Genomic DNA, 24,152 nt, shown 5'->3' on the forward strand with positions numbered 1-24,152 from the left:
GTAATAGAGCAAGCAAATCTCACGGAAAATCAAAAACAAATGGTATTATCGGCTTGTGGGCAAGAAAAGCTAGAGTACGGAACAGTGTCGCAAACAATGAAAAGACTATTTGAGGGATTAGGGACTAAAGAGGAACGGGAATGGTGGGGTTCGTCAGAAGGCAATGCCAGTTCTGGGAGAGGGAGGGAAAACAAAGATATCGGGAAGATGGAACCGAGGAAGGGTGGTAGAAATCCTATAAACAAGAAGGGAAGGTAACAGTATGTGCAATATGCAGCTCAGAATGGCATTGGGCTAGGGACTGTCCTCAGAATTTTCATAATAGGAAGAAAACTGAAACAAGACTAGAAGAAAATAAGGTAAAAATAGAAAAAATTGAAGATGAAGAGGAGGTGTTGCTGGGATTTGAAAATAGAAGCATAATGGAAGCTAAAGAAAAAGAACTTCTAAGTTGGAGAGATAACCAGGTATATGAGGAGGTAAATGATGTTGGACAAAAAAGCTATATCTACAAGATGGATAGTAACTGAAAAGATAAAAGGGGGGAAAGGATATGTAAAGCAAGATTGGTACTAGAGGGTTTGAAGAAGAAATGGCTGAGTGGGAAAAGGATGCTCCCACATGCAATGCTGAAATTTTAAAATTCTGTCTAACCATAATAAAGGTGAAAAATTTGGAATTGTTATACATTGGATGTCAAAACTGCAGATTTACAAGGTGACGAGATACAAAGAGAAGTGTACTTGAAGCCACCAAGGGAAGATGGTTGGAGGGGATTATGGAAGTTGAAGAAAACAGTCTATGGGCTCAAGGATGCAGCAAAAGCATGGTATTGTAAAGTGGTGAAAGTAGTGAAGGAGCTTCAAGGTGAGAGAAGTAGACTAGAACCTAATATATTCTTTTGGAAAAAGAACAATAAATTGGAAGGCATTTTGTGTACACACGTAAGATGATTTTTGCTACGGAGGAACTGAAGGATTCTTAAAGGAAACGATTGGGAGATTGAAAGGGAAATTGCAAGTAGGAGAACAAGAGAGTAAAAGGTTCAGTATATAGGAGTAGTAAGAGAGCAAGAAGGAGAATAGATTTTCCCCTTAATCAGTGGCAGTAATATAAATTCCATAAGAGAACCAGAGGCTAGAAGATATACGGGTAATAGAGTGCTAGAACAAAAAGAGTTAACAGAGTACAGATCAGTGGTAGGACAGCTGAATTGGGTATCACTACACACGATGCCAGAAATATCATATGATATTAGCGAATTAAGTAAAGCATTTAAAGAAGGAACAACTCAGGATATGAAGAACTTATTAAAATTGTGAGAAAAACTAAGAGCATGATGGGGCGAAGTTACAATAAGTGAGATGGAAGAAGAAAGGGTTTATTGGGAAGCCTATGCAGACGCTTCATTTGGAAACATAGAAGATGGCCATACTCAACTGGGTTATATTATTTCTTTGACAGATGGGAAGAGGAGAAGTCCCATATGGTGGAAGTCTAGAAATCCAGGAGAGTGGCAAAATCACCATTGAGGCTGAAGCCCTGAGTGTTGGGGAAGCTGTAGAAGGATTGATATATTTCAAGCATTTGTGGGAAGAGGTAGTAGGAGGGAGAAATTTAGAAGCCTTGGTTAACACTGATAGTAAAACACTAATGACCGCCATCAAATCGAGCACTGGTGTAAGTAGCAAGAGATTAAAATAGATATTGCTGCAATAAGGGAAACCATTGAATCCGGGGAAATAAAGGAGGTGAGATGGATAAAAGGAAAGGAGCAAGTGGCTGATGTATTAACTAAAGCAGGAGTTTTCAGGGGAATGTATTAGAAATTATGTAGAGGGTAAAGAGTTGGAGGACGAAGGAAATTAAGAGGGGAATACTAGGTTAGGAAAACAGTCGGAGGGGAGGGAGAAAGAGATAAGTGTGATTATATATTGTATAATTGTTATGGGTATAGATAAGTGTGATTATATATTGTATAATTGTTATGGGTATTTTATGCATTGTTGAAATATGGTGGGTGTCCTATATATAGACAACATGTGGTAGATTCTAGAAGGTGTCTGTTGATGTATTTAAGTTGTGTTGTGACGTCATAGGCTGTGACGTCATAGACAAGATGGCGGCGGCGTCGGCAGGATGTAAACAATAACACGGGGGAGGAGAAAGCACGTGTTGGTGGTGTGTGGTTGGTAGGGGGGAGCTCTCTGTCTGGTAGGAGTTGTTTTTTGGGTCGTAAAGTCTCGTGGTGCTGGTGTTTTAAGGTGATTTCTGGAGTGTACTGGAGTTGGAGAAAGCGTACAGGTGGGTAGATTATTCATTTTTATAGAGAAAGAAAGGAGTTAGGCTAGGCCAAAATTCAAAGTTATTATACAATATTAATGTTTACTTGCAGTGTACGCACAAACCATGAGATGGTATCAGTATGTGATTTATGGACACATGCATCCGATACTTTGCTTGAAAGTCCAGATCAGCATAAATCTCTACAGATGAAATAGAAATTGTAGTTTTATCCTATATAAAGCATGATTAAAGATGTTTTAAGTTAGAAAAGGACTCACTAATATTATTTTATTACAGTACCAAAGTACTATATTAATTTCATTTGTAAAAGAAAATGCTAAGACCATACTTCCCTCTTGGACCCTGGTAATGTTACTTTTCTTATATCTTTGTGATATACTTATATTAGAACAATTCCAGGAGGGTGACCATCTTGGGTTAGTCAAAAAGGATGAATACCAGTATCTGCCAGATTTATCAGATTTACCAGATTTGGATCTCCCAATGGAACTTCCATCTCTGCCAGGTAAGATCTTTTCAGTAAGATTGTTTTGAGATTGATTAATAATAATTTGTTCATATGAGAATGCACCAATTGCATTTATCCTTCAGTACGAGTTAGAGATGGTCATTGAACTTAGAAACAAGGTAGTTAGTTACCTGGTGGTTATAGGTTTGAGTGAGGGAGTACCTCTCAATCGCCTGTCATCACAAAGCACATTTTCTTCTGCCAGCATCATGTGAGGACATCTTGCTGCGCTCCTCCTCACTGCTAGGACTTTGTGTCATTTCTGGAGGTGTGAACGGTGTTAGTGAGTGGAACCTTCATCCCCTGTGTTTTTTCTGAGGTAGATCCCCACAGTTTAATACTTACATTCACTTCAGATTCAGCAGTATTGCTATTGTAGAGGAGAATTTATTGTTGTTGAGAAGTCCACAGTGGAGGAGGTGGCCCACAAGAGTTAACCTACTTCTTCATAGCTGCTAAAACCTCCCTCCTTTACCTCCCTTCTTCCCTATATACACCCCCTGGCTGTGAGATTAGTATGGCAGGTAAGGGAAGATCATACGCTTACCCTTAAGATGTTGATTACTACATCTACTGTTGTTGCAGCCACTATGAAGCTGAACTTCAGTAAAATGAAAACACTATTAATTAGCAGATCTCATACAGATTTCCCACCTCATCCTCCCCTTCAGGTGGATGGAACTTTGCTGATTGAGTCTGAAGCTTTAACTAATTTAGATGTAAGTTTTGACACATCTAACTTTTGAGAAACTTCTAATGAAAGTTTCAGCAAATGCCACACAAAAAGCTGCATATATTTATAACTGATAAAATTAGTGTACAGTCTGTACAGTCAATCCCCTGTATTCGCGGACTCGCATAATCGTGGATTTTTCTCTGGAAATTATACCCCCAATTATTCACAGGAAATTCGCCTAGTTGCTGTATTTTTCTGAGAAGTATCTACAAAGTTCCTGTATTTTTTTTTTATCAATTTCATCATAAAAATGCACTTTTTGTGATAAAACTATTAAAAAAAAAAACTGGTAACCTGTAACCTGTTTTAGGTCATTGTATGTATGTTCTTTCTTTACTGTAATACTGTTCTCCACTGTGGGTGTCTGCTTCTGCCAGAGATTTATCTCTTGTACATAGAATGGTTCATGGTGGTAGGTTTCTTTTTCCTAATACTATAATTACCAAGACATCTTGGGCATGGGAACTTATAAGTAATATTGGATTTCATAAAAGTCTGTAGCATGTCCTTATAGGTAAAAAAGCCACAAATCTTAAGTGGATTCGTAGGAATTAAATTCAGTTTTAAAAACTGAACTCCTTTTCAATGATTTGTTTAACTTTGGATCTAAGAAGGTCAGAATAGGTAAATGGAATTGTAGCGTAATCGACAATTTTAGGAACATCAAATTTCAAAACGGGATCGAGAAAAATGACATGCCAAATTTTATTAACTACATTTAGAATAGTTTTTTTTGGATAAGAATTTTTCTTAAAATATTCAAGTAAAATTCAATTTCTGTGTGGAAACTAACCCAGCTAGATGTATAGTGGAGAGCTCTAAGTACTAAGGTAGTTATTGCATTAATTTTAAATGAAAAGAAACATGAACTATAAAAGCTACCTCCAAAAAAACTTCTGTCATGCAGTTAATAATATTTTTTTATTTGCAAATTATGATTGTAGTAGTCTTTACATATATGTATTCATATGACATAAAAGTAATAAGCAGAATTGATATACTTATTCAATTTCATTACTTATCACAGACAGGATTCTTTGGCTTTAGTTTATTTAAAATCAACTTTCTGGCTGGGAACCAGAACTAGATATCAGCAAGAGAAAGTGGGCTGTTTCTGTGGGCAAGGAGTAACTGCCTTTAGTGTAGGAACAAGGACATAAGAAGATGATGATACGGGAAGATAAAGAAATTCAAACACACTCCCCACCTACTTTATCCCTTGAAGTGGAAGTCAACATTTCATCTAGGCTTATCATCTGACTCATTTGAATAGTATGTATCTGCAATTATGGGTATCAAAGCTTTATGTAGATTGGTGATAGTCGAAAGGATGGGAATTGTCAGGAGCTGCACTATATAAGTAGTGGCCATGATCTTACCTTAAAAATTGGTGAACTTTTGCTTGGACAGGTATGGTAATTAAAGGCCTGGGCAAAGTAAAGGGAGCAATAGGAAAATAAATATCCTATAGGCGGAGCATTAGTGCCATAGGAAGAATGTAGTGATAGTGGGAGGTGTTGTGCAGTTGTCATCAGTCGGCAAAACTTCAGCATGCTTTCCTGTTAACAGGTGACTGGTTGTAATCATGGGCAAAATGGGAACAAATTATAAAAAAATCTTAAAAATCCTTAAAAATCTTTCCTTTTGCAGTGACCATGATCTTTCCTTAAAAAACTGGTGAACTTCAGCTTGGACAGGTATGGTAATCAAAGGCCCGGGCAAAATCCTTAGAAATCTTTCCTTTTGCAGTGGCCATGATCTTTCCTTATAAACTGGTAAACTTCTGCTTGAGCAGGTATGGTAATCAAAGGTCTGGGTAAAGTAGAAGGAGCAATAGGAAAATAAATATCCTATAGGCGGAGCATTAGTGCCAAAGAGCTATAATCCCAGCTGGAGGCAAGGCAATAGTAGCAGTCGTGGCATAGGTGTTGCACAGTGTGTCCACAGTCAGCAAAACTTCAGCTTGCTTTCTGTTAACAGGTGATTGGTTGTAATCATGGGCAAAATGGGAACAGATTATACAAAAGTCAAAACAGCAGGAGCTTCTACTACAGAGATAGAGTGAGAAATTGGCACTGATATGAGAGGTGCAATAAGAATTTTGGTCATTTTCGAGAGTCAAGAAAGCTGTACAAGTGGGCAGAGAAACTGTTGGTCCCACTTAAGCAGGAGAGCCTGCGGGCTGCCAGCTGTAAATCCTGCAGTAGATCCACTACAAAGCAATTTGCAGACAGCTAACAAAGCAGGAATTGAAAGATGTAACATCTGCTTAAAAAGGTGACAAAGCTGCTACAGCTGGAAAAGGCTGGAGTGGCCAAGTACACAGGTACAGCAATACATAGTAGAAGAATCAAGAAGCCGGATGGGTCAGAAAGAATAAATGGAAATTGCAAAATCAAGCACAGATGGCCTGATATTGATGTAAAAATGTCCTGTGATTGAGCAAAACATAATTGTCTGTGACCACAAAATAACAGTTGTTAGGCTGAGAGTGACACTGGCATAGTTTGTGAGTGGAGCCAATCACCAGATATAAGTAAGGGACAGTAGGCAAAAGAAATGAGCTCCTCTGTTATGTTTGTCCCTATTGTTCCCAATAGTGGGCAGGTAAGTCACTTCCGCGAACTTCATATTTATTTGTTGGAGAGTAGAAAAATATAGCTGTGTAATTACTTGGTAAGTACTATATATGAAACTTATTTTATCATGAAAATACTATATTAGTAGCATAGGGAATGAGGAATACTGCACAAAAAGCAAAAATAAACAGAGAAGAAGCTTGAAAGTTGACAGGGGCCTTGTTTGCAAAACTGCCTTTAAGCTATTGATTACTTATTCTTAGAAAAAGGATTGATTGAGCATAAGGCAAAAAGATTGGAAAAATAGATAAAAATAACATTAAATATTAGTATGTGAAATCCAGCAGCTGGAGGTACAGAGACACTACCAAATTCTTGATGAAACACATAGCAGTAAATAACTATGAAATGAACTAGGTTTCTTTACACCTTAGACTGATGGCTCTCAAGGATGATTTGGATAGCCACTCATCATTCTATTACCTCTTCAGTATTTTTAAAACTTCAGAATTGATGTGTGTTGAGTTATTGTTACTGCGATTGAGTTTTATTTAGGATTGATGTGTTTGCAGTGAACAACTTAGATTTGAAGTTAAAAATGCACTCTCAAAAACTTAAAGACAATTAACCCTTAAACGCCGAGCGGTAAATAAAAAAATGACTCCCGTGTGCCGGAGGGGTTTGAGAGTGAGCGCGTAAGCAGAAAAAATATTTTTTTCAAAAATCACAGCGCGCTTAGTTTTCAAGATTAAGAGTTCATTTTTGGCTCCTTTTTTTCTCATTGCTTGAAGTTTAGTATGCAACCATCAGAATGAAAAAAATTATCATTATCATATATAAATAATGCGATATATGATAGCGCAAAAACGAAATTCATATATAATTGTTATTCAAATCGCGCTGTGCGCAAAACGGTTGAAGGTAACAAGTTACTTTTTTTTTCGTTGTAATGTACACTAAATTTCAATCATTTTGGTATATAACAAATTGTAAAACGATAAAAGCCACACAGAGAAAATATTATCACAAAATAATGCATGAATTCGTAACGCGCTTACGTAAACACAATATATCAAAAATTCACCATAAATCTAAATATTGTCCTAGAGACTTCCATATGTTTTCAGAATGAAGACAAATGATTGAATATTACTATACTGTAGAATATTAGCTTACAAATGCCAGTTTTCGACCATATCTGATGAGCTAAAGTTGACCGAATGTCGAATTTTTTATATATATATTTTTTTATATGCAATTATTTCGGAAATAAGAAAAGCTACAACTTTCAAATATTTTTCGTTTTATTCTACATGAAATTGCGCACATTTTCATATAAAACTCTATGAAATGCCTAATATGAAACGGAGCAAATATTCCGAGAATGGGACTTACGCATTTCGGAGATTTGTGGCGGAGATCCCGCGCGCGGAGGGAAGGAAAGTTTTTTTTAAAAATTCACCATAAATTTAAATATTGTGCTAGAGACTTCGAATTTGTTTCACGATGAAGATAAATGACTGAATATTACTAGACTGTAAGAGTTTTATCTTACAATTGCGTTTTTCGACCATTTCGGTAGAGTCAAATTTGAACCGAACGTGGTTTTTTTTTCTATTTATCGTGATTTATATGCAAATATTTCAAAAATGAGAATAGCTACAACCTTCAACTATTTATTGTTGTATTATACATGAAATTGCGCACATTTTCATATATAAAAACGTTATGTAACGGCTAATTTAAAATGGTGCAAACATTACCACAATCGCACGTATGATTTTTTCGGAAGAGTTACCGCGCGGACGTAAAGAAAATGTTATTTTTTTCATAAATTCACCATAAATCGAAATATTGTGCTAGAGACTTCCAATTTGTTGCAAAATGAAGGTAAATGCTTGAATATTACTAGAATATAAGCGTTTTAGCTTACAATTGCGTTTTTCGACCATTTCGGTAGAGTCAAAATTGACCGAAGGTTGAAAATTTGGTCACTTATCATTTTTTATATGAAAATATTTTCAAAATTTATAAAAGCTACAACCATGGGTTGTTTTTAGTTGTATTGTGCATGAAATTTCGCACATTTCCATATATAAAAACTTTATGTAACGGCTAATTTAAAATGGTGCAAACATTACCACAATCGCATGTATGATTATTTTCGGAAGAGTTACCGCGCGGGATGTAAGGAAAAAGTTTTTTCAATAAATTCACCATAAATCGAAATATTGTGCTAGAGACTTCCAATTAGTTGCAAAATTAAGTTAAATGATTGAATATTACTTAAATATAAGTGTTTTAGCTTACAATTGCGTTTTTCGACCATTTCGGTAGAGTCAAAGTTGACCGAAGGTTGAAATTTTGGCACTTATCGTTATTTATATGAAAATATCTTAAAACTGATAAAAGCTACAATCATGAGTATTTTTTTTGTTGTATTTTACATAAAAATGCGCACATTTTCATATATAATACTTTATGTAACGGCTAATTTAAAATGGTAAAAAAATTATGTCAAAGTGACGAAATAATTTCCGAGATGTGTCACAGATACTTTTTTAGTGCGGCAAGAAAGAAATTCGCGCTTGCGCGCCTGCGTAACGATTGTAAACAAAACACACCTGGTGATTCCGTGAACTCCCAGCATCCCCCAAGGCGCGTGATTCAAGAGTTTTCGACTGGTAGGCCTAAAAGTATTTTTCCGCGAATTTTTTAAAAAAAAACTTTTGTATGTCGACGTAAAATACGTCCATCGGCACCCGAGAGACAAAAAATGTCGACGTAAAATACGTCCAGTCGGCGTTTAAGGGTTAAGGGAGTACTACCACTAGTGGGGATTTAAAAAAAAAAAAAAAAAGGGATTTGAGTGTTACTTCATGATAAAGAATAGTACTATAGAGTACAGTATTGCCTTGCAAGTAATAATGCAATTTACTTTCTTATTGTTTTAATTAGTTTTATCAGTCCAGGTGATTTATGAGTAACTTAAAGTGGTTTATCAATAGTATAGGGGTATATGAGCACCATAAATAATATTGATGAGAACTTGAAGTGTCTTTTTGCTAATTAGTGAAACATTAATTTCCAGGAATTGCTAATGATCTCCTTTATAGTGCTGATATTGTTGGCCAACCATTGCTCCATCCTTTGGAATGCCAGACCTTCCAACATTTTCATTGGATTCCTCTGATGCAGCATCAGCCGAATCACCTTCACAAGAATCTGTTCCACCACCCCCTCCTCCAGCAAATATGACTGTTCCTCCATCTTCAGGCATATCAAAATACCCTCCTCCTCCTCCTCCTCTAGCCCTTAATAATTCAAGTGTTACAGCAGTACCTCCACCACCGCCACCACCTCCCCCTCTCCCCTTGGCGATGCACCCCCCTCCTCCTCCACCTCCTCCCCCTCCACCTCCGTGCTCCCCTTCCAGCACAATCAACTGAAGATTGTGGAGAAAAGCAGGATGCTCCAAAGGTGAGATTTTGAGATGGGCCATAAGATTTGTACAATTACACCACTCAAGATACAATTTTAGTTATTCTGGTAAAAGTGCTTTGGAAACACTTCACTTTCCTTGATCAGGAGAGTTTTATCAAGGAGGTTAAATTTCACTCCACACATTATATGAAGCTAATTGTAAAAGTTGAAATATGTAGGCATTAAAGAAAACTGAGATGCTATACAGTAGCCAAAGCTGCAACTACTGTGACTAGTTCAAATATAGCTATTCCTGCAAATGATTTTTACTTCCTCCAAAACCTGTCTTCATCAATAAATGGCAATATTTTGGAGTCATTAGTCTGATCATAAATTAATGCAGATTATACCCTCTCTGTTGGATATGACAATCATTTATTCCAAAGAAAACAATGGCAACAACTGAAGTAATACCCACCCTGTTTTTGTGATAGGGTCGCACGTTCTGTGGCCCTTGGTATATTTTGATGAATAGTCCCTACAAATCTAGTCCCAGAATATAGATAATAAACTGAACGATGTAACTTGACACTTACAATTAAACAATTTCATTTCATGTGTTGTCTAGTTGCCAACCAAAAACTAATACTATCAAGCTGTGGAACGCAAAATTCTCCAAGGTTTTGACTTTATCCTTTCAAATTTTAAGGAGTTTCAATTTATTGAATATAACCTCATTGTATTTTTAAGAACAAAAAGTTTAGGAATTAACGAACAAATTTGGGGCAAGCTGTTATAATTGCTAGGAAATTTTTGAACTCCCATGATGTTGGTCAAAAACTGGTTTATTTTTGTTGACTATGGTAATTTAGCCCTAGATATTTGTTTGTTTTTGTTGTTTGTTTACATGTTTATGGATAATGAAAGATACTAAAAGTTTATTATACCTCAAAGGAAATGGTGCACAAAACTTACGACATTTTTTTTTTTTTTGTTTTTTTTCAGGGTGGTACCCTGCCTGCCAGTAACATCAAGATGCACGTAGCCGATTTAAATGAAAGCAATTCAGGTCAGACCGGAGGGGCAGGCAAAGCCAAGCCTTTAACGATAGTATTAAGGATCGTAAGGAAAGATTCCAAGAAAGAGGTTAGTTGATTGTTTTTAACTGGGGGTTCAATTAAAGGGTTTTGGGGTTTTTTTTAATAGATTATAATTTATTCAATGTTCACCTAATTAAAACTGGTTTGTGACAGCCCATTAAAAGTGGTATTAATATCAATTGTTTTAATTCAGTATTTTTTGAGACTAATCTTTATACTCATCAAACCAGTTTGAAATGTCCACAAAGTTTCCATGATGGATAATTTGCATGTGGATCATGTCATTCTAAAGAAAAGTTTACATTAACTAACACAGCAGACATTTTATGTGCTATTTTCAGTATACAGAAACTACCAAAAAAAGTTTAAGTAACACAACATACTTTTAGCTAAAATGCAAACCATCCAACAATGTTTATTTGCAAAATCAAAAACAAAAAAATTTTTGCTAGCAGACCCATTAATCATTAACTTACACCCCATACAAGATGGCCTTTCCAGCCAGAACGAATTGATAGATTTTTGAAAGAAGAAAGGTCTATTATTACTGAAAACAAGCTATAATTATAAAGAAAGGACAGAAGAAATAGACGCAGTTATTTGGAAAAAATGGAAATAAAGGAATACCTAATTCATGAAATTACTGAAAACCCCATAAGCAGGGAACAGGAACAGGAACCCTTTGGATCAAAATAATTTTTTAACTGAGAACAAGCAAGTTATTCAAAGTAAGTAAATACCTGTAGTGGCAAACTATGCCAAGAAGGGTCATAAATCCTGGAAGCTCAAACCATTGGACAAATTTCTGCATTTGCCTTCTTAGGTCCAATGGAACATGAGCTTTCTGTTTTCCAAGATAAATCGAGGTTGGTGAGGTTGCTAGCCCTTCTGTATCTAGTAGAAGTTAAAACTATTTGAGGGATAGGTAGTACCTTACAGGCAGTTCGACCGCTATTGCCGGCACACAATCGGTTAATTGTGTTTTCAGTGTTACAATAAACTTGGTAAGCAATTTTTCAGCACCTGGGTAAGGGTTTTAAAATCAATATCAGTAAGCAGTTTTATCTGCGTCAGTTTTTAGTGGTTTCATCTCTTTAATCTTATGCAAGGCCAGCTGACAAAATGCAAACATTTAGCTCTTATTTCTGCACTCAACAAGCGAACCTTTTAACCTTCTATTATTACCTTTCAGAAATTTTTAATTGAAGTGTGATTATGGTAGTTAATAACCATTTAGGATAACATAATATCAATTTTTTAATGAAAAAAAAAAATTCAGTCATACAAAAGGATAAGTCATCATACATTGTTTACTTGTGATTGATGGTGGAAACATAAACGTACGTAATTAGAATCATTTTTACCTTTTATATGTAGTATGGTATATTGTTTTTGGCTTATCTTCAATAGAATAATTCCGAGGAATAATTCCCATATCAATGCAAATCAACTTTTTTATCTCGTTTGAGAACCCAGCTGACAAAATGGTACAACAGTTGAGTTACGGTTTTGTTCACTAGCACTCTTTATCGTTTTGGCAACCTTTCAGAAATTTTTAAATGGTAGTGGTAGTTTATGATAATAATAATAATAATAAATAATAGTAATAAGAATAAGTACGAATAAAATAAGGAAGGAAATTTTCTGTTTCTTTTACCGTGTTTATAATAATAATACATTTTATTTCAGCTTCAAGGACATATACATTTAAATATACAAAGTTAACTATAGACAATAACATACATAATTTTAGAATATATGGATATAACACGATAACAAAAATGAATGAAATCGTAATATCTCACAAGTTCCTCAAGAAGATAAAATGATAGTAAGTTCAAATAATAATTGTATTAACAGTAATACATAATAATATTGAGGAATAGTAGTTTTCAAAAAAAACAATTCAAAATTATAACCATCTAGTGAAAAGATTGCATATAATGTTTAATTAAATTCCAGCTAGGTCCAGAAGGCTCAAATCAAAAATTTAAAATAGCTATGTATAATTAACACTGGGTAGGTATAGTTTAAAACTGTTTGTTTTATTATAAAAATGTCATTTTTTACAGTATTGGATTCATACACATAAGAGCCAAGTTTATGCTACTATTATGAGTAGCATAGGTCAAAAGGTTTTGTTGCATGACGGTAAAGTATTTTGTTGATTGTTTATTTTGAATTAGGAGAGAATATTCCCTAAATTTTCCACCTACATCAATTTTTACATTTTTTTTTCTGCTTAAGTTTGCCTCCAGCACGTTGTTTAAATGGCTTGGCCAGGTGAACCATGTTTATGTATGGTATTAATCTTGACAGGGAGCCACAGTAATTGTCCAATGTCAAGTTTATTTTTCTCCCAAGCTCATTTGTTTTGAGGTGAAGGACGGTCCAACCTAGCCTGTGTTGAGCTGTTTGACCTTAGAAGGAATGGTTACAGGCAGAGGTTTTAGAGCCTTCGGAGCTCATCCTTTTTATCCCATAGCCGTTCCCATTTTCCACCATCTGCTAACACCGGACCAATGGTTTAGGAGAGGATGTTTCCAGCCAGGAGTTTCTTGGTGATACAGCTTCTTCCAATGTCCATCCCAGCGATGTTCATTTACTGGCTGGTTGCACTTTTGAAAGAAAGATTTAGGAACCAACTATGGGCCAGTAGTACCATTGCTCACTTGCAAGAGCAAGATGTAACAGTCCCTTGAATGTTTGAATAGCTGATTTCCAAGATATAAATTTACAGTGAGCAGCTGTTTTGAAGTTTGTTTTTGCATATTATTTTAGGTAGTTGTATAAAACTGATATAAGTTTAGACATTTTGCCATGACCCCGGAATAGTAGGTTATCCTGAGGTATTTATCAACCAGACAGTAGTTTAATGCGATTTTCAGTTGAAAAAAGCATTAATCAGTGCATAATGATTACAGCTGTTAATATTAGTAGCCTGTTAGGCAATGTAAACTAATCCTTATGATTATGTAGACCTTAAACATGTATGTCTTCGTTACCTAATAACAGGCAGTCCCCGGGTTATTACGACGTTGGGGGTTTTCCCCGTTCTTGCGACGCGTTCCGTAAGCTGGAACATCGTAAAAAAATCCCAAGAAGAAAACCTTATTTTTAATGCTTTTGGGTGCCATTTGAAGAAAAACCTATGTAAACTGGCATTCTTATATTGCATTTTTGTTTCATGAAACTTACCTGTTTCAGATATATAGATAGCCTTGTATTCTCCGACGTTTCCGACCAGAATTATTTCAAAACTCCCGGCCCCACACCCGCTGGCGGGGGCCAGGTTTGGTTTAGACCCATTTTCCCGCCGCTGGGAGGCGGATATTCAATGGAATGCCATTCCCCATTTTCTATTCAGATTTTTCTCTGTCGCGGTAGTGAAAATCACCTGTTTCGCCACTACCTCCGCCCTAGGATTTTGAAAACTTTCATTAGCCGCTTAAGTATCCTACTTATTTTTTTGAATGATTTGAACTTGGATTTGTTGGCTATGCATACGCCCTATCATAAAATTAATTAAAATTTTTTCACTTGCATATGAATGTCTGAATCTATGGTAGCCTAGTGTTTCAGATTTTGTTGGTCCTGCAACGGGTAAGGGGAGGCTACCGAAACCTTCGGTAGACACTCGTTTTAGTATATCAATGAGCGTTTACATGGTTTTCTTTTGTTGAGAGAGCAATGTAATTAGTTGTAAATGTTGACTGATTTCCGAAAGAGGACGTATTGATTTCCGTATGTACACAAATTAGGACGGTGAATCAGAATCAGGAAGGTCTTTCCTCCAACAAGAACAACAGAAGTTAGGATAATGAAACTAATCCTACTAACCTCCCAGTAGACCTTTATTTTGCCTAACCCTGTGGTTTTATGGCTTTAACGGGCCCTAGATGAAGTATTTCTGGTGAGAAGTAATGCCCGTTTCTATTATCTGTTTGGATTACCATCAAGTAAGCTTGGAAAAAGTGCTCGCCTCTCGCCAATCAGTGTTTGTGAGTGGTAGTGATGTTGAATTTTGCCCCTAGTGTTGTGGTAGGGGGGCCGTCAGAATGATCCGGTATATAACGCCTCTAGGTCTTAAACCTCTGTCGGGACTCTTAATCCATGACCAGGGTATGGTGGGGGCAAGTTTGAAAACCGAAGGAGGGTTTACGGGAACCCCCCCACCGAATCTTGGGTGTCCCCTTCGGCAGGATAAGGCTGCCAAAGATCGTGCACGAGGGCACGAATCATGAAAGATTGGCTTCTCTGTCCTCCGAGGGCGTTCCTCCCCGCAAGGTTGGTAGCTCTCGGAAGGACTTTCGCGCCCTCTAATAAGAAAGAAGCCTTTAAGAAGAGGAACGCTTCACGTCCTTCCTCCTCTCGTCCAGGAGGGAACGTCAGATCCCCCGCCCCATAAACGCCTCTAGGCCTGGAACCTCTGTCCGGACTCCCAGGGTACTAGGGATGAGGGCATATGTCCGAAAGCCGAAGGAGGGTTACGGGGGAACCCCAACCCCCATCGATCTGGCGTCCCTTCGGCTTGACCTTGAATATCGATAAGCGTGACAAAGACGCAAAATGTCGCACAGCAGGCTGGCTGTCGTCTTGGTCAAAGAGATTAAAATTAAAATTTCCTTAAGGCATGGACCCATCAACAAGGAACGCCTTTGAGAGAACATTTCAACGCTTCTATCGAGAGGAAGACTTCGTTTGCACTTCCTCCATCGAGACTGAAAGGGGAGAGGCCTGGGGAATCTTGGTTACGAACAGGAGAAGAAGCAGGATTGAAAGCACCGTCTTCTTCTCAAGGAGATTTCGCCAATTTGGTGGACGCTCCAAGGAGGTCTTATTTGTCATCGGCTAAGGTTTCCTCCTCCCCTCATGGCGTTATGTATACGTTTATGTGACGTTCGCTTTACTACGAAACGGGATATTGTTCAAGCTCATAAGATTGACGTCCGGCAAGCTGATTTGCATAGTCAAACAGCTCGCCAAGACGCATCTTACTCGTCCCTAAGGGACGCTCTGTCAGCGGACAGAGATGACACTGGACAGACTATCCTAGTTTTCGACAGGAGAAGGGCAAAGAATTCCTCATACCCAAGAACACACAGGCGTCCTTTTAAATGCCCTTCTGCAGTGTCGATGAGCGTGACAAAGACGCAAGATGTCGCACAGCCGGCCGTCGTTTTTGTCAAAGAGTGGCGAACGTCCTGAAGACTCGTCCTGATGACGATCACCGTACTTATGCTTAGGACGCTCGCGTTTCATGAGCGGCTCTCCCCTCGCCAGGAAGCCTCTCAAGTTACTCGTGTTGACGCACGTCATTCACTATGACGCTTCCCTTGATGTTCGTCGCTCTTCTATTCCGGACGCTCTTCAAGACGCTCAAAGAATGCAATCAGGACGTTCGGCAAGCACCCTCGCGACGATGCCTTTCGGAACGCTCGGCGTTCCTTTTTTGAGCGCGTGTCTGGATATGTTCATTTGCATTACTAGACGCAAAATGTTGCACAGGCGCCACCGTCTTTGTTAGAAGGTAACGAAAGTCTTTAAGGCCGTCTTGGAGACGATAGCCTTACGTCTTCCTATAGGGCTCTCACACTTCAGGAGCATGTGCGGCTCTCCAGGACGCTTTTCGGGTGGCCTTTCAGAAGACGCTCGACGTCATAAACATTGATAACTTTTTGGAAGACCCGATCGTTCTACACGATCTGGCGTCGCCAGGACGCTAGCGAGGACGCTCGCCAGGACGCTAGCAGTCGATGCTCAGCGAGGACGCTTTTTGAAGACGCTCGGCATCCTACACGTCATGCGCTCGGTAGAGCACTTGCCAGGACGTTCTTCAGAACGATAGGCGTCCTAACGCATCAAGACGTTCAGCAGATTCCTGCAAGAACGCTCTTCAAGAGGGCGTCGTCGAAGTAGAGAAGGAGTTTGGTCTCGTCAAGATGTCTACTCTTCTTTCTAACGAAGGGAGCGTTCAAGAGAATCCATCACTTGATGAATTCCAGGAAAACTGTAAGCAGATTTCGGTGTCATAAAACGCCTCGTCTGCTTTCGGGATTGCGCTGCCGAAGGGGAACATTAAGGTCCTTCCTGTCGTAAGCCCAGTCTCTATCAGGAATCCTACCCCTATTCCTCGATTTCTGCGGGAATCGGGAAGGCTATATGCTCGAATTCCTGGATTACTTTCCGTCATGCAATTGGGTTTAGTTCTCATTGACAAAGTTCTTAATAACAATTTATTTTATCGCATAAGCGATAAGTAACAAATTTCGAAAGAGCTCTCATTCATTATCAGAGGCTCATCCAGAAAAAGACTTATAGCTACGTCCATGAAGTCTTATGTCAAATATCATAAGAACTTGAACTTTCCTTTTCGATCTTCGGTTCTCACTTGAGGATTTCCATTTGAATAATATTATTCCTTTTCTTGGCAAAGAGAATGAAGACAGTCGATTTCCATTCTCTCTCTCTTCCTCGTCGAGGAAAGAATGTAGTAGAGAATTATATGTTCAAGTGACTGCAATACTTAGGTATTTTAACTTCAGCGTTCATATTACTAATGTAAAGTTCAAGTCATATACGCATAATCGTGGTTACCTCTACAGATGGCAACCGAAATGGAACTGTTATTTTAAGTGTATTTAATCGGTACTGTTCCTGCAACTTCCAGGAGTTTCCGGTGTAAGGACACTGCTTGAAGGTATTGTTACAACAACACCAACTCAGCTTCTGCATGTAGCGAATTAATGTTTCGCTTAAATATGCCTGCTTGAGAATTTTCTTATGATCGATAATAGTACAAACCTATTCCTTCGTATGAGAGTAGCTGGTAACTCAGGCAGAATAGTGCGAAACGAGAGGTTGCTGTCATTGTGGATGACGCAGTATATTTAATCGGTACTCACCCGGCAACTTTCCAGGAGTTTCCGATTTACATTTGGTTAATTAAGCGTAATGTTACGACAACACAAAATCAGCTTCTGTATTAGCGAATTCTGTTTCGCTTTAGATATGCCAACTTGAGAGTTTCTGTTCAAATAATGAAAATCTATTCCTTAGATGAATAGAATAGCTGGCAACTCGGCATAAGACTGCGAGAAGGTGAACATAAGCTGCTGCCTGTAACTGTCACAGTGCTCACACTGTCACCAACTCAGTGTTAGGTACTCGTTTGTACTGCTCAGTCGGTTACGTCTCCTCTCTCACCCGCGGGATTTGATTTACGAACCGTATCTCTGCGCCCTACAATCATGACTTTCGCCTCGGGTTGAGGGATTTCTGGTAATCATGAATAAACGACTTCCTTTTGCTAAGAAATTTTTCACAGAGATATCTCTTAGACATGTTCGGCGCTGCTTACCGCACTGTAACAGAATTCTGTACGAGTCTACCGCAGCATAGCACTATAATAATGCTCCTCCTGCTTATGCAAAGCGCAGCCTATTAGGGAAGGAAGCATGCTTAGTGAGGGGAATGGATGAGTCTGCTGGGGACCATTTCCTCGCTGGAGAAGCTTGTTTCCCTGAATAGACTGCAATTCAGACCTCTACAGTTTTTCCTACAGGAGACTGAAATAACATCAAAGATCTAGAGATAATTCTAAACGTCTCTCAATGGGTTAAGGATCACCTCAGGTGATAATGAGGGCAGCCAGGCATCCGGTACAGAGGTCCTGCACATAATCTAAAAGAATTGGAAGCAATTTGTTTGGCTCTCCAGTTCCTCGAAGAGTGAGGTTTTGGTCGAGTGGTCCAATCATCTCAGATAATTCGCAGCTCTCTCATATTCCCAAGAAAAGAGAGATGGTTATCGGCATAGGCACGGAACGTAACGATCCTTAAGAGGTTCGTTACACGATTGCACGTCCGTGCGGATCTTCTCGATCGACGGCAGCAACTACTGACGTTTGACTTTTGAGTAATCCTCGCTTAGAAGTATTCGAGAGTTGTGGAGACTTTGGGGACGTCCTTTCGTAGATTTTGCAATATTGAAGACGAAGAAGCTTCCTCTACGTTGCGCCCTTATTCTCGATCCGAGAGTGGTAGCAATAGACGCCATCCTATAGTATGGAATGGGGATAGTTGGTTAGCCCTTTTCCCCTATTCAAAAGCTTAGGAAATGTAATAAGATAATCGCTGGCGTCAGAGGGAGTGAGAAAGACGCTGATCGCCCCATGTTGGCCTTCGAGAGGCTGGATTCACAGAGGTCACGTCCTTCAGAGAGCACTTTCCAAGGACCCTTCCCGAGAGAATCGGTCTACTCTAACAGCCTCACTTCGAGAGGTACCTAAAATCTCTCCGATCTGAGTCTGAATGCGTTCAGACTGTCAAAAGAAGCGAGAGGATCTTCAAGATTAATTGCAAGTCTCATTGCCAAAGCAAAGCAGTGCTGCATATTTTGCAGTGTACCAATCGGAGTGGGCCGTTTCTGGACATAGGGCAGGAAGAATGACTGTTCCTCTACCCTCTGACCTCTGTGAATGACTTTACCGCCTTCCCATTCCGTCTGAAGTATGGGATAGCTAACAGTCCCAACGATTGTAGAATACGGAAATATGTTGTTGACGGCCTCTAGGCTCAGAGATTCGGATCTGTCAAACAACAAAGCCCTCACGATCTTTGAGGTCTGCGGAAATCTTGATGGAACTTAGACGTAGTCCTGAAGTTCTTGATGTCAAAGCATTTCGAACCTCTCCTTTCTGTAAACTTAATACACGTGACCAGAAAGGCTAATTTTCTAACCACTCTAGCTACGGAAATGAGGGTTAGTGAGGTTTTAGCCATCACAGAGGTTTGGCTTTAGAGGACATAATTCGGTGTCCTCTAAGCCTTCCGTTCTTGCTAAGAACGAAAACCCGTCTAACCCTTGGCCCAGAGGCCTGGAGATCAAGGGGATGGCACAAATTATTGGGCAAAGAGCCACAGAGAGTCCTGTGCCCTGTCGGGGCTCTCAAGTTTTATCTTGATAAAACTAAAGAAAGTCAAGGTCATTCGGAAGCAAATCTGCGGTGTTCCGTAAAAAGACCAGACTTGCCCCATGTCGAAACGAACGCCCTGGACGTTAGTTTTTTAAGGAGTACTTTTCTAAGATGGCTCCATTCGTTCATGTTTGAACAAAGATTTGAAACCTTTTAAAGTAAAATGCTCACTAGTGAGGGCGCGGCCTCGGAAGCATTTCAACAGAGCATGACACTCAGTAATATCCTGAGTGCCACGTTTTGAGCGAAGCAACTCTGTCGCCTTCACACTCCCGACGGATGTGAAGACGACATATGAGATCTGCGAGTCGCTAGGACCATACATATCCGTAAAATATTATTGGAGGCAGGAAGCAGCACGAATCCTATCCTATAGAAAAGGGATAGGTGTGCTTTTAACTTGAAGGGTTGGTCGCTTGAGGCGCTTTCCCTTTTCGTTAGCCTAGAAGTTATGGGGACTAACTTCGATAGGTTAGGTCAGGTGGTGGTTTTAGCGTTCGTTGCCCTCACAGTATGGTCAATATGGTCTAGTCACATTGTGGTCACGCCCCCGTTGACAGATCATCTAGAGCGCACCAACTACACAGGTCACTACCTTGTTGGCAACTCTAGTAAAGCAAAAGCAGACTTCGGTGACAGTAATCAAGAAGTCAGCTATGCTAACAGGTAAGGAATCAAGATGTCAATCATCTGCACTTGAGGTGTTTCCTAAATCCTTCTATTCTGTCCCTTCCCACCTCCAATGGTGGGATTCAGCTATATATATATCTGACAGGTAAGTTTCATGAACAAAATGTTATTGTTATGATACAATAAAGTTTGTTCATACTTACCTGGCAGATATATATAATTAAAGTACCCACCCACCTCCCCTCAGGGGACAGGTATGAAAAATGGAATAAAATGGGATGATTCTGATACCGTCCTCCCAGCGGCGGGATTGGGTACTAACCACCTGGCCGCCCACTGCGTGTGCGAGTTTTTGAATTTCTGTCGGACGTCGGAGAATACAGCTATATATATCTGCCAGTAAGTATGGAACAAACTTTATTGTATCATAACAATAACATTTTTCATCAAAAAAACCTTCAAATGTTGATTATTTTGTATTTTTGGTGTCATATTTCATCTGCCAGATGAGCGTTGTAGGCATCATAACCCTGGAAATAATGTCTGATGAATATAATTGAGAAGTGCCTTAACCTCGGAACGTCGTAAGCCGAACCCATCATAACCCGGGGACTGCCTATAATTGAAAAATATGGTAGTTACCAACAGCATCTAATGATAAAATAATTTCTTCAAGAGATGAAACATGTTTATTTTTTATTTTATTGTTTTAATTTTTTAATCTATATAATTTTTGTTAGTGATAAAATAGAATATTTCAGATTTATGCATGTGTGCATATTGCAATTAAGAACAAAACCTTTTGAATCAGTGCTAAGATGAGAATGAATGAAAATTATATAAATAGTAATGAGTATATAAGACATTCAAACATCAGCGTTTAAAAAGGTAAAACCAAAGTTTTTTAATTTCTAGTGGAATTAAAACTGCCATAAATAAGATAAAAAATACTTATATAAAATTTAGTTCCATGAAGCAGCACCACTATGCATAGCACACAAAATAATTGTTTACGGTGAACACATTAATGTAATGTTGCTTTTATGTAACATTCTTTTTAGAAACTGTAATTGTTATCACATGTAGTGTACCTTTCAAGGACTACTGTACATTGTAGCTGGTATTAGGGGTTCCCTGCAGTGTCTTCAAGGCATTAGCTATAGTGCTTGTGACCTTTCACTTTTCATCTTTTCCCACCTAGCTTTCTAACATCCTTAAGATTTACCTTGCTCCACTTTTTACACATGTGCAAGAATAAATAGTGTCAAGATGTCTTGGGATCCAGCAGCTTGCTTAGAAGGCAGTTGTTATGCTATGTCAAAAATGTATGGATTAAAGTTGTTAGTCTGAAAAATCAGATTATGTCCAGTTTTTTTTTTTTTTCCAGACTGCATCTGCACCTCCTGCTGGTGATTTGATGAGTGATTTGTTCAACAGACTTTCACAAAGACGCAAAGTAAGTGATTGACTACCTTTATGCTCACAGAAAGCAAATCCTCTTACTTTTACTGAAATTCTAGTTAGGACAGACTGAATGCCTAGTATGTAGCTGAAAATGCAAACCCCCCTGCTGTCATTAATGCTGGCAACATAGCAGTTTTAAAAAAATCAAGTAATCATTACAGATATTTATTTGTTCATGATAGTTTTAACATGTTTGAGAGTGATGTTACTGGAGGGCTGCGCAGTTAGTGTTGGATACGGACAATTTTTCTTCTTTGATATATTTTAAACTTAACAGCTTGTTTTTGTGTATATTTGTTTACATATGATGTAACTTGTTTTTTTGTACATGAACTTTCCTGTCAGACATATACTTAGCTTACGTCTCTGACGTCACGACAGAATTCAAAACTCGCGGCTAACGCGACAGGTAGGTCAGTGATCTACCTTACCCGCTGTAAGCGGGTGTAAGAACCAACATACCTTTCTTGCCAGATTTTTTCTGTCGTCGGTGTCGACCACACCTGTTGTCGGTACCTCTTGACAGTTGGATTCTTTTCTCGTTTTCGCCCTGGATTGTTTCTACAGACTTTTGGTGAAGTACCCGATCTTTTGGCCTGGCATTCGCGATTTGTGGACAGTTATTGGACTTTTCTTTGGATTTTTCTTGGATTCATGATGTCTGATGTTGATGCTAAGAAAGCTGCTATGTTTAGAGTTTGTTGTATGACTGAGTGTAAGGTGAGGCTACCGAAAGCTGCGGTAGACCCTCACACGGTATGTTGAAGTGTAGAGGGAATGAATGCAGCCTTTAAATAATCCTTGTAATGAATGTGAAAAGCTGAATGAGGATGAATGGAAGTCTTTGTCTTCCTACTTGAGGAAGCTTGAAAAGGATAAAGTTAGGAAAGCTTCTTCTAGGAGCAGTAGTAGATCTCGATTAGCGAGTTGGATATAGATAATCCTATTTTAAAAGTAGCTCCTTTGTCAGTTTCAGCTCCTGCTCCTGCACCGAGCTGAAGATGCGCCTTCGGAAGTGGCCTCCATGAAAGCCACCATTCGCAGTATGGAGAGGAAAATCAAACAATTAGAAGGTAAGAGTGATTCCAATAGTGATTTGTGCAGTGAACCCAGTGCAGTGGAGGGTGCGTCTGATCGGCTCCCTAATGCTTCCAGGCCTAGACCTCTTCCAGATCTCCCAGTCCCAGTGGAGGAGGAAAGTCGAAAGCCGCAGGAAGGTTAGGGAGCATCCCCAACGGTCAGGCGTCCCCCTCGGTAGCTCTGTTGATCGTTCCCAGGCTACCTTGGATCGCTCCAAGAGAGAAATATTGCACCAATGCTTCTCGTCTTCGCCTTCGCTTCTCCTAAACGAGGATGGAGCTCTTCGGAAGCCTCGCGCCCTTCGAAGAGAGCCTGGAACGCTCCCTGCGCCCGCCCTTCCAGCCCTGAAGTTTTTTCGGAAGAGCCTGAGGTGGAAGCGAAGAAGCGTAAGAGATCTCAGGAGTATCGTTACCCCGAGCGGAGATAGAGCCTCGTCACCTGTTCACGAGTTTGTGAATTCTCCTGCAAGGGTGTTGGCTAACCTTCAGGCGCAGATTTCAAGCTCTGGTGGCTCTCTTTGCGTGTCTTCTCGTCGTAGGAAGGACGTCTCGCTTCCTGTAAAAAAAAAAAAAAAAAAAAAAGAATTCCAGGCTCCCCTCTCCTGACTCTCGCTATTCGACGGAAGCGGCGCGCTCACCTGTGCGTTCGGATTCTCGCAGGAGACTTTCTGCTTCGGACAAGATCACATCTGCGTCCAAGCGCCATTCGCCTGACAGACAGGTTTCTCCTTCGGACAAGGAGCAAACTGCGCGTAGGAGATCTTCACCCTACAGACGCTCTTCTCGAGACAGGATCGCTCCCCCTTGACAGGCGCCAAGAGCCTAGTAGGCGCTACTCGCCTCGTAGCCGCTCCTCGTCTCGCCTCCACTCTCCGTTTGACAAGCGCCCTAAATCGGACGGTGCCCTTCGCTGGACAGGCGTCAAGAGCTTTTGTTTAGGCGTTTCTCCTGGCAGGGCGCTCTTCTCCTGACTTTCACTCTCCTCGAGTCAGGCGCCGAGAGCCTAGCAGTTTTCGTTTCTCCCCTTGTAGGCGCTCACCTAGTAGGCGCTCGTCGCCAGAGATCCTCTCGCCTCGGTTCAGGCGCAAGAGCCTGGTAGGCGCTTCTCTTATGGCAGGCGCTGTTCGCCTGGTAGCCGCTCTCCTTTGATAGGCGCCAAGAGCCTGGTAGGCGCTTCTCGTATGGCAGGCGCTGTTCGCCTGGTAGCCGCTCTCCTTTGGATAGGCGCCAAGAGCCTGATAGAAGTTCTTCTTCAAACAGGCGCTATGCGCCTGACAGCCGACTTACTCCTGTTAGGCTCCAAGAATCAGGGAAACGCACTCCTCCAGACAAGAAGGATGTTGCAAGTA

At 39.7% G+C, this 24,152-nt stretch overlaps 1 protein-coding gene and 1 pseudogene across 3 annotated transcripts in view; both read left to right on the forward strand.

The window, feature by feature from the left end:
* The window catches only part of LOC135214520 (WASH complex subunit 1-like), a 47,122-nt pseudogene extending 37,543 nt beyond the window's left edge, over nt 1–9,579 (forward strand).
* The window catches only part of LOC135214819 (WASH complex subunit 1-like), a 192,864-nt gene that overhangs the window by 142,931 nt on the left and 25,781 nt on the right, over nt 1–24,152 (forward strand). For 2 of the 3 annotated variants that reach the window (XM_064249199.1, XM_064249197.1), the window contains exon 10: nt 21,648–21,716. The exons of the other annotated variant lie outside the window; for it this stretch is intronic. In XM_064249199.1, the coding sequence (XP_064105269.1) occupies nt 21,648–21,716 (69 nt within the window). The remainder of the gene's footprint in view (nt 1–21,647; nt 21,717–24,152) is intronic. 3 annotated transcript variants of the gene reach the window in all.

This window comes from Macrobrachium nipponense, chromosome 46 (genome assembly GCF_015104395.2).
Source record: "Macrobrachium nipponense isolate FS-2020 chromosome 46, ASM1510439v2, whole genome shotgun sequence".
Lineage (NCBI taxonomy): Eukaryota > Metazoa > Arthropoda > Malacostraca > Decapoda > Palaemonidae > Macrobrachium > Macrobrachium nipponense.